General features: G+C 36.8%; 1 protein-coding gene across 1 annotated transcript in view; it reads right to left on the bottom strand.

Moving 5' to 3' along the window:
- Positions 1-11685, bottom strand: part of SNTG2 (syntrophin, gamma 2) — a 624924-nt gene that overhangs the window by 376735 nt on the left and 236504 nt on the right. Inside the window, exon 9 of the mRNA XM_006863995.1 lies at positions 2480-2571. Coding sequence (XP_006864057.1) covers positions 2480-2571 — 92 coding nt within the window. The remainder of the gene's footprint in view (positions 1-2479; positions 2572-11685) is intronic.

The following is an 11685-nucleotide window of genomic DNA, read 5'->3' as shown; positions in this document are numbered from 1 at the left end:
CTCACTTCATATCAGCTGGATGCTTCATTCTCCACTCTAGTCATCTATGGCCATGTCATTGCCTCTGGGCCCAGGAGTCCCTGGGTCTTGCTGGCCATCCAGGTCGACTTAGATCCCAACTTCATTTCTGTTTTTTAGCCCCTCTTCCCCTTATTGGTGACCAAATGTTTTCACCAGCCAGACCACATGCCTGCTGGTGTATTCCCCTTGAGTCTTAGTCTTAGAAGGGAGTTTGCCCTGAGGAGACCCGACGACTTGTTCTTATAGCAATCAATCATACTGCCATTATTTTTTCTGATTTTTCCTGGTGGTCTTTCTTCACAAAGTATCTTCTGTTCTTCTAGCTGCTCCAGGCTGGTCTATTCGTCCTTTCCAATGGAAATTTCCCACCTCAGACAATTCTGGATGGAATTCTGGTTTCCACCTATGGTCTTATGCATGCACAAGTTCCACAGGACTTTTACTGGGTAATTTCTAGCCCCCTTTATGGTATTCCAATCAGTTATAGGCTGAAGAGGAACTTACAAGCTTTCTATTGTGATGTTTCTGGTCGTCCCACTCCCCCCCTCCTCAAGTGTCTATTTCACAATGGTAGGCAAGGGAAACCAAGATTCAAAAGACAGCCAAGCATCTTAATATTATTCCCCTCTTTTACCCTTTCAAACCATGCCACAATCCCTGTATCCCGAATTGTATATATATCATTATTTACCTCCGTCCCACTTAGCCCATGGGAACCTGCCTAACTATTCTCCCTTGTTCTTCTATTACCCTCCCCCTTCTTGTGTATTGCCACCCCCACCCCTCTCCCAGCACCCAAGCTTTCCTGTGTCTATTCCCTACCCTGTGCTCTATCTTCCTCTCCCTCCCTCCCCTCCTCTCATCCCATACATCCCGGTGATCAGCGATTATATATATAGTTGTGTTGGGATTTTTTTTTCCCATTTTGGGTGGGTTCTTTTTCTTAATCTTTTACAATTATGGTCTTATGCAGTTTTTCTGCTTTTGTGACTGACTAATTTCACTCAGCATAATGTTCTTAAGGTTCATCTATGTTATGCTGCCGCTTGCAGCTTCCTTGCTTAACTGTTGTTATTTAAGCATTGAGCACTACATTAAAGCAATAACAAATGGTAAAATATATGATATTGATTTTTTTTTAAATAATGGGCCTTTTTCTTTAGTTTCTACCTGCATGTAAAGTAGCTGGTCAGAAAACTGAAGAACAATGGAAGAATTAGTCTAAAGGGCTAACAGGCACACATGAATATGGACATCAGTTAACATGACCTAGAGACCAGAAGAACTAGATGGTGCCTGGCTACCAACACTAAATGCTCTAAGTGGGATAATATTAGAATGACCTGGATAGAGTGAGAGAAAAATAGAAAAAAAACAAAAAACAAACCAAACTTAAATTCATAGAAAGAACAAGTTTCCTAGTCAGATAGAGATACATAAAGCCTCTGATGTGCCTCTTAGTTATCCTTCAGGTCGGCATAGGAACTCACCCACCCCCACCCCTGGCTCAATTTTTCAGTAAAACAATAGACAGATCAATAGTTAAAGCAATAACACCAGGGAAGTACTGAAACTTTTGAATAATCAACCATTTGAGATAAGAAGTCAGCATAAAGGATCAAATTGAAAAGGGTTAAGAAAGTAGAAGCAATGGAATCAAGAAACACAATGAGGATGTTGGATAAGTTATGTTGTGTTGTGGGAATTACAATCAATGACATAAAATAAAAACTGATGCAATTCACAATAAAACCAAAACAAAGTACCTAATCATTTTGATGATATCACTTATTATGATTTATTATAAACCACATATCCACATTCATTATAGGATTCTAAAATTCTTTCTAACCACTAACCCCTGGCTATGTACACTGGAAGAAGTCTGCTCATAGCATCCCATCATGAAGGAATACGAGTGAACGTTGTACTGGAGAAGGAAGCACTGAAGTGGAGAACCTAGGAGGACTGAAACTTCTACATTCTTTTGCATAGCTTTTGTTTTCTTGGGAGAGTGGAGATTTGGAACTTGAATAAAATCTCTGTAAACATACAGCATTCATACATCTGAGGTGTTTTCTAATAATTTTGTATAATTTTCATTTCATGTGAGTCTTATTGATTTCTTTAAAATAACTTATGGCAACTTCTGTAGTCAAGATATGTAAAAAATCAGAGGCAGGATTTTGAAGTCTATCACACAATAAAGGATTCCTCCAATTTTTACTGCGATGCTATGATTTAAGACTTTAAAATATCCTAATATCAAATTATAAAATATCACACAAGAGGATAAATGACAATGTAGCAGCATCATAAATCTATGTTTTAAGTTATTCCTAAAAAAAATGGCCATAATTAACTTTATTGGGCATTGAAGCATCCTTAAAGTTTTGTCTATCTGCGGTGTGCTTACATTTCTATTAAAATAAAATTTAATGAGAATAAACATGCTTACTGTGTTACTGGAGTTTCCATTTAAATGCAAACCACTGTCAAAAAGAGGTGAAGAAGCCCCACTGCTATGATCACTGGATGGCCCTGGGGATCCTGAAAGCAAAATGAGAGATGGTCATTCCAAACTATAGCTCAATGATAAATCACACTGTGATCACAAAATGACTTCAGGTCTACCTAATCTGTAGGAAGTCACCTATGATAAATTACTTTGTCAACTCTCAGAGATGTTGATGGTTCTATTTATAAACTTATATCATTAATGATGATTCTTAGTTATTCTGTTGTCACTAATTATATGACTTCAAATAGAAAAGACGAAAAAGCAAGCATCAACTAGACTTGCATATCTCAAAATAAGGGCTGCTGCCAGTATTTAGAAACTCATCAGTGTGGAGAACCATGTTTTCTAAAGCTTTACTGTAACACATGAATACTTGGGTAAGTGAGTCATTTTTGTCCTATTTTGGAGATGTATATATTTATGTTAATGATCCTTGGTGATGCAATGGTTAAGCACTTGGCTGATAAACCATAGGAAGGGGGATCTGACAGGCAGTGATTCTGTGGGGCAGATGGGGGGACCTGGTGATCTGTAAAGATTGAAACCAAAACCTTGGAGTTGGTTCCAACTCATAGAGATCCTATAGAACAGAGTACAACTCTCTCATAGAATGTTCAAGGCCATGGTAGTGAATGGCCATATTTTTCTACCACAGAAAGGCTAGTGGGTTCACACCACCAACCTGTCAGTTAGCAGTTGAGTCTTTAATGAGTGCACAACAGGGTCCTTCCATAAAAATTACAATCTAAAGAATCCTATTAGACAGTTCTACTATATTATATGTAGTCCTTGTGTGCCACTGTATGATAAGCACTGTATGATAAGCACAGTTCTACTATATCATATGTAGTCCTTGTGTGCCACTGTATGATAAGCACCTTGTGTGCCATTGTATAATAAGCACTAGTCTGTGGTTAAACTCATCAATTGCTCCCCAGAAACCCTATGCAGGGTAACTATGAGTGACAGTACTTAACAACAACAAAAACAACTATGTCATATAGATAGGGTAGCTATGAGTCAGAATCAATACTATAAGAAAAAACAAGAAGAACCACTAACATAAAAGGTGGCTAATTTTCTAAAAATGAAAAGACATTGGATAAGCAAAGAAGAACAGATATAGAAAAGACAGAGTTTAGAATGAAGCTAAATTCAAAGTTTGTAGTACAGGAAATATATATTATGTATTTATTTCCAAGTATTTTATAAATGTTATACAAATCCAATACATCCACCTCACCAGAAAGCAAAGTGGTGAATATGCATGTTTAAAAATTTTTAATACCTTATTTTTATAGCTAAGCATGACTACTGGTATAAACTATTAGCTACAGATCTATTTGAGAACATAATTGCAAACCTCGACTTGCAATATTGAAGGATTCTATGGTCAAAATATTGAATGATGTAGCAAGCATCAAAAGAAGATGGAACATATATACAGACTCACTGTATCAAAAGAAATAGTCAATGTTCAACCATTTCATGCGGTAGCATATTATCAATGATCTATGGTACTAAAGGTAGAAGTAAAAGATGTACTGAAGGCTCAATGAATTGATGAAAGACAAATGGAAATGTTTCAACAAAATGATGCAGCCCTGGAGGTGTTCACTCATCTATGTCAAGAAATTTGGAAAACAGCTTCCAGGCCAACTTATTGAAAGAGATCCATATTTATGCTCATTCCAAAGAGAGGTGACACAACAGAATGTAGAAATCATCTAACAATATTATTAATATCACAGGCAAGTAAAATTTTGGTGACGATAATTAGTAAAGGACTACAACAGTACAATGACATGGAACTTCCAGAAACTCAAGCTGGATTCAGAAAAAAAGACTTGAAACTAAGGATATAGTTATGGACATCAGGTGCATCTTGGCTTAAAGCAGGGAATACCAGAAAGATGTTTACTTATGTTTTATTGAATATGCAAATACATTTGACTATATGGATTATGACAAGGTATGAAAAGCACTGCAGCAAATGGGTATTCCAGAACACTTCATTGTGCTCATGAAGAACCTGTACATAGACCTGTACATCAAACAAGAGGCAGTTGTTTGATCAGAACAAGGTTATATTGAATGGCTTATTATCAAGAAAAATTTACAAAAGGGTTATAGTCTTTCACCATAGTTATTCAATCAGTAAATAACCCATGACAATGGATTAGTTGAAGAAGAGCATGACATCAGGATTGGAGAAAGATTCATTAACAATCTGTGACAACCCTTGTTTGTTGAAAGGAAAGAGGACTTATAATAGTTACTGATGAAGATTTAAGCCTACAGTCTGCAGTAAGGATTGCACCTCAATGTAAGAAAAACAATAATCTTCACAACTGGACCAATAAAAAACATGATGCTAAATGGAGGAAAAAATTAAAGCTATCAAAGACTTAAAGCTGTCAAACACACATGGAATCAGCAGCCAAGAAATCAACTGATGTATTGCTCTAGGCAAATCTGCTACACAAGATCTGTTTAAAGTGTTGAAGAGAAAAGGTATCATTTTGAGAACTAAGATATGCTTGATCCAAATCATATTTTTAATTGCCTCATATGCATGTGAAAGCTGGATAATGAATATGGAAGATAACAGAAACATTGATGTATTTGAGTTATGGTGTTCGAGAAGACTATTGAAAGGATCATGGATGCCAGAAGAACAAACAGATCTGTGTTAGAAGAGGTATAGCCAGAATGTTCCTTGGAGGCAAGGATGGCAAAATTTCATGTCTCATAATTTGGACATAGTATAAGGAGAGGTCAGTCACTGGGGAAGGATATAATATTTGGTAAAGTGGAGAATTAGCAAAACTAAAAAGACCTCTAACAAGATAGATTAACACACTGGCAGCAACAAATGGGATCAAACATAACAACAATTGTGAAGTTGGCACAGGACTGGGTAGCGTTTTGTTCTATTCTACAAAGGTCACTATGAGTCAGAATTGACTCAATGGCAGCAATTACAAACAATGTATTTGTAATCTATAATAACAATAGAATAACAATTGGTCACTATTATAAATATTGTCATTGCTTTTCTGATTTTAATTTTTATATATTTATTGGTTCCTATTATTTTTACTTTTCAATTTGCTTTAGTGGAACTATAAAGATGAAATATAAATTTGTAGACAGTGATAATATGAAAAGAAACATTAACTCAGTAGACAGCAGAAATTAGAAGACTTAGAATAATGGACTTTGGTGCTACTAGACTATAGAATGATTATCTGATCTCAGATAATCCATCTAACTCCATGGGAATACTTTTCTTTTACGCCAGTAAGGAGGTTTGATCTACATAATTTCTCTATAATGTCACATGACCACCACCACCAATGTCACATTTTAATATAGATAGACCTCATTGAGTAGACTCAACACTGGGTAGTCTAGGTACTTGTTCTCAGTGTTGTTCCTCATTGCCCTCTGCAGATATTTTTGTCTTTGATTTCTTAATTCACTCTCCCAAGTATGGCTTCAATCTGCAATCAACACTCATAGAAGCAATGATATATTGCATTAGGCAAATCAACTGCAAAAGACCTCTTTAAATTGTTAAAGAGCAAATTTGTCACTTTGAGGACTAAGATGCGCTTGACACAAGCCATGTTATTTTCATTAGCTCCATATGCACGTGAAAGTTGGACAAAGAATACGGATGACAACAGAAGATTCAATGCATTTGAATTATGGCTGCAGAGAAGAATATTGAAAGTGCCATTGACTGACAGAAGAACAAACACATTTTTTCTTGGAAGAAGTACAATCAGAATGCTGTTAGAAGCAAGAATGATAAGACATTATCTTTCATAATTTGGACATGTGGTAAAGAGGTACATGTCCCTGGAGAAGGACATCACGCTTGGTAAACTGAAGCGTCAGTAAGAAATCAGGAAGTCTACCAATGAGATGAACAGCCACAGTGGTAGCAACAGTGGACTCAAACGTAGCAACAATTGTAAATGCGCAGCAGGAATTGACAATGTTTCACTGTGCTGTGCAGAGAATCTCTATGAGTCAGTACCAATATGAGGACCCCTAACAAATACCACTCCTCTGCAAGTTTTTTTATACTGAGGTGTCCTGTGTGGTGCTGTGATGCTGAAAGCTATGGCATGGTAGTTTAGATTCTGCAGGGTCACCTATGGTAAACAGGTTTCATATGAGCTTCTAGACTAAGACAGACTAGGAAGAATGACAGGCAGACAACTTAGGAATTTTTAGCTACTGCAAACCTTACAGAAAGCAGTGGAACATTGTCAGACATAGTGCTAGAAGATGAAAACATTATGAATAGGACCAGATTTCTGTCAGATATAAGGTCGGATGATGATCCCCTCATGTTGTAAGGCACTCAAAATGTGACTTGGGAAGAGCTGCTTCCTCAAGGTTGGAAGCAAAGAGAAAGAATCAGCAGTTGGAGAATACTATCATGGTAATAGAAATTATGCTGGCGATTGAACAAGAAAATTTTGCATAATCAGTGACTTATTCAATACAAATACTTTTTTAAAAAACAATATTAAAGGTGATGATACACATGGACCTCACCATATGGAATACACTAACTACACCAATGGGAAAAGATGGTGGAAAAGCTCAATAAAATGAGTTTAAAATAGGCAACAGATCATTAATTGCTCATATGCAAGTTTGGGCTGAAACTGAAGAAAATTAAAACAAGTCAATGAGAGCCAAAATATTGCTTTAAACATATCCCATATGGGTTTAGAGAACATCTCAAAAGCATATTTCATGCACTAGACACTAATGAACAAAGAACAGAAGAGCTGTAGGACAACATCAAGGACAACATACGGGAAGAAAGCTAAAGGTCACTAAAAAGTCAGGAAAGGAAGAAAAGACCAAAATGGATGTCACATGAGACTCTAAAACTTGCTCTCCAGTGTTGTTGTTGTTTCTAGGTGCTATCAAGTGGTACTGACTCACATCAACCCTGTGACCAACAGAACAAAACACTACCCAGACTTGTGCCCACCTCACAATCATTGCTACATTTGAGCCCGTCATTGCTGCCACTGTGAGAATCCATCGAGTTGGGGGTCTTCCTCTTATCTTCAACCCTCCATTTCCCCAAACATGATATCCTTCTCCAGGGGCTCATCCTTCCTGACAATATGTCCAAAATATAAGTGATGAAGTCTGGCCATCCTGACTTCCAGGAAGCATTCTAGTTGTACTTCTTCCAACACAGATTACTTTGTGCTTTTGTCAGTCCACGGTACTTTCAAAATTCTCATCCAACACCAAATGCCCTCGTTCTTCTACGGTCTTTCTTATTCACTGTCCAATGTTTGTATGCATATGAGGTTATCGAACATACTCTGGCTTAAGTCAACACTTTAATGAGCTCTTATGCAGCAGATTTTCCTAATCTAATATGTTGTTTGATTTCTTAATTGGTTCTTCCATGATTGTTGTTGGTGTTATTGTTAGGTGCCATTGAATTGGTACTGACTCATAGTGACCCTTTGCACAATAGAATAAAACACTGCCCTGTTCTGTGTCAACCTCAGATCCATTGCTATTGAGCCCATTGCTGCTGCCACTGTGCCAATCCACCTCATTGGGGGTCTTCCTCTTTTTCTCTGGCGCTCCACTTTGATAAACATGGTATCTTTCTCCAGGGACTAGTCCCTCCTGACAATATGTCTGAAGCATGAAAGATGAAGTCTGGCCATTCTGGCTTCCAGGAAACATTCTGGCTATATTGCTTCCAACACAGATTGGTTTGTTCTTTTGGCAGCCAATGACAATTTTAATATTTTCTTCCAACACCATAGCTCAAATGCATCAATTCTTCTATAATCTTCCTTACTTACTTCTAACTTTCGCATGCATATGAGGTTATTGAAAATACCATGGCTTGGACCAGGTTCATCTTTGTTCTCATACTTACATCTTTGCTCTTCAACACTAAAAGAGGTCTTGTGAAGCAGATTTGCTTAATGCAATACATCTTTTGATTTCTTGACTACTGCTTTCATGAGTATTGATGATTGGTCTAAGCAAAATGAAGTCTTTGGCAACTTCTATCTTTTCTCTATTTATATTAATGTTATTTATTGGTCCAGTTGTGAGGATTTTTGCTTTTTTATGTTGAAATACAACTCATATGCAAGGTTGTGGTCTTTGATCTTCATCAGTAAATATTTAAATCCTATTTGCTTTTTGCAAACAAGGTTGTATCTTCATAACCTCGACTGAAAGCAGAAAGTACCAGAAAGATGTCTATTTGCACTTTACTGATTATTCAAAGACTTTTCACTGTATGGATCATGATGAGCTATGGATAAGATTGAGAAGAATGGACATTTTTGAACACTTGATTGTGCTCATGAAGAGCCTGTACACAGCCAAAGAGGCAATAGTTTGAATAGTACAAAGGGATACTGAATGGTTTAATATCAATAAAGGTTTGTGCCAGGGCTGTATTCATTTAGCATACTTACTCATTATGTACACTGAGCAAATAATCCAAGAAGCTGGATTATATGAAGAAAAGGCATCATGAGCAGAGGAAGTCTCATTCACAACCTATAAAATACTTACTAATGGAGATCAAAGACTACAGCCTTCAGTATGGATTTCACCTCAATGTAAAGAAAACAAAAATGCAACTGGAGCAATAAAGAACATCATGATATCCACAATTAACACTCATGGAATCAGCAGTGAAAAATCTAATGATTTATTGATTTAACAAATCTGCTGAAAAAGACCTCCTTAAAGTGTTCAAGAACAAACATATCAGTTTGAGGACTAAACTGTGTCAAAACCAAACTATGGTATGATCTTATATGCAATGTAGAACTTGGACTGTTACGTAGGAAGACCATTGAAAAATTGATGCATTTGAGTTTTGGTTTTGGAGAAGAAAGAAGAACAAACAAAGCTGTTTTGGAAGAGGTACAGTCAGCATGCTCCTTGTTGTTATTAAGGGCCTTTTAGTCAGTTCCAACCCATAGTGACCCTGGATAGGGTTTCTGAGGAACAGCTGGTGAGTTTGAACTGCCGACCTTGCAGTTGAAACCTACATCGCAATCCAGCACATTAATCCACAGCGCCACATCAGGACTACTTAACAGTAAGGTTTTAAAAAACAAGTCCCTCTCTTACTGTATTGTTTGAACTGGAAAGGATGGAAAGCATGTAAATACTGGAATGTTCCAACTGATTTTACTAGTTTTAAAAGGTGCAAGAGGTGTCCATGAGTCAGAATTTAAGACAACTAACAACAACACGTTGTTGTTATGTGCACAAGACACCAGAAATTGTCAAGGGCCATAGAGACAGTTGTGGCTATCTTTTAATTGCAAAGACACAATCATCAAATATTTTGTTGGTGTTGATAGGTGCCATAGAGTCGGTATGGACTCATAGCGACCCTATGCACAACAGCCCTGATTAAAATATGTTGTTGTTAAGTGCTGTCGAGTTGGTTCTGACCCATAGCAACCCTGTACAGGGTTTCCGAGGCTGTAAATCTTTACGGGAGAAGAAAGCCTCATATTTACCCCCGCAGAGTGGCTGGTAGTTTCAAACTGCTGACCTTAAGGTTCTCAGCCTGGTTCGTAACCACTACGCTACCAGAGCTCCTTTGACTAAAATATAGCCCTGACTAAAAAAGTGTTTCTTTATTTGGTTTTTCCCTTGAAAATGATATATAAGAATAACTAGTTCCAGTAACTAACTACTGCTTTTGACCCAATTAATAATATCAGACAAAAATGAATGGTGTATCCCCTTATTATCACTATGGTGGACAGGGTGGGCCTCTTGTTGACCCTTTCTAGGTCATATGTCAGCAGTTCAAATCTACGAGCTGCTCCAAGGGAGAAAGAAAAGGCTTTCTGCTCCTATAAAGATTTACAGACTTGGAAACCCTATATACAGGTTTGCTCTGAATCCGAACAGATTCCATGGCACATAGCCACCACTACCACTACCACCACCATCACTAGGTCATGTGTGGAGCCTTGGTGAGATTCTTTAGGATCATCACTGGACTGTTAAAACCCACCAATGTTGTTGTAACATTAAAACCATAAACAAGGTCACCATGAGCCTGAACAAACTCAATAACATTTACAACAATTATAGGTCATGTGTGTAACCCAGTGCAATCTTAATAGCTTAACTAGGGCACAGGGTCATGGTTTTTTGTTTCTTTTGCTTTTTTTTTTTCCCCTCTCTCTCCTGGTTTCATTAATCTTAGTTTGAGAACTTCAAAGCAACTTTAACCCTTAAGCAATCATCAGTTGGGGAAAAATAATATTAGGCATCAGTTCTTAGATGGCAGGGCAAATTAAGTGTGACCTGAAAACTTGTTTTTTTCCTCTACTAAAAACTAAGACATTTCACTTAGAAATACAGAATCCAACTTTTCTTTGTACATAAGGCAGTATGACACTCCCAAATTAAAATTCCTATATGATTAGCAAAGAACAACAAAAAGGTTGCTGGAAGTGAAGGATGACTGAATTCTTCAGGAAAGATTTCTGTTTTCTAGTTTGCACACCCTAATCCTATTTATCATTTTATATTAAATCTCCTATGGTCATTTATGTTGCCTGTCTGGCTCCAGAGGGCATTTGGTTTTCTTATCCATGCAGATAATTGCTATAAATAAAGTATATAAAGTGCAAGTTTAGAAAGATGAACATGCATTAATCATATCAAAAGCATCTAAAAGCCTTATACCAAACTAAAAGCCTTGTACATTCTACTTTATTTACCTCTAGAAAAATATATACCTGTGAAGTAAGTGTTATTTATTATTATCACCATTTCATAGATAAGGAAAATTAGTGGAATATTTTGCAAGCTATGTTTTGTGATCTTACTTATCTCTTCAAAAAAGAGGTGATAATATCAAATAATGAAAAGATTTTTTGAAATATATTGTTGATAGTTTCACATTCAAAACACCTAACAGTGCTGATAAAGTAGGAACTGTACAAATATATTAGATATTACAACCAGAGTTTATATAAAGTCAGATCAAAATCGCGAATCATATATACAATGACTTGTCAAGATAAGACATAATACTTTCGTGTTATTACCACCATCTGAAGAGAACTTCAAGGGGAAAA

This window comes from Chrysochloris asiatica, unplaced genomic scaffold (genome assembly GCF_000296735.1).
Source record: "Chrysochloris asiatica unplaced genomic scaffold, ChrAsi1.0 scaffold00058, whole genome shotgun sequence".
In the NCBI taxonomy this organism is placed as follows: Eukaryota; Metazoa; Chordata; class Mammalia; order Afrosoricida; family Chrysochloridae; genus Chrysochloris; species Chrysochloris asiatica.
This window is presented reverse-complemented; position numbering and strand designations above follow the sequence as displayed.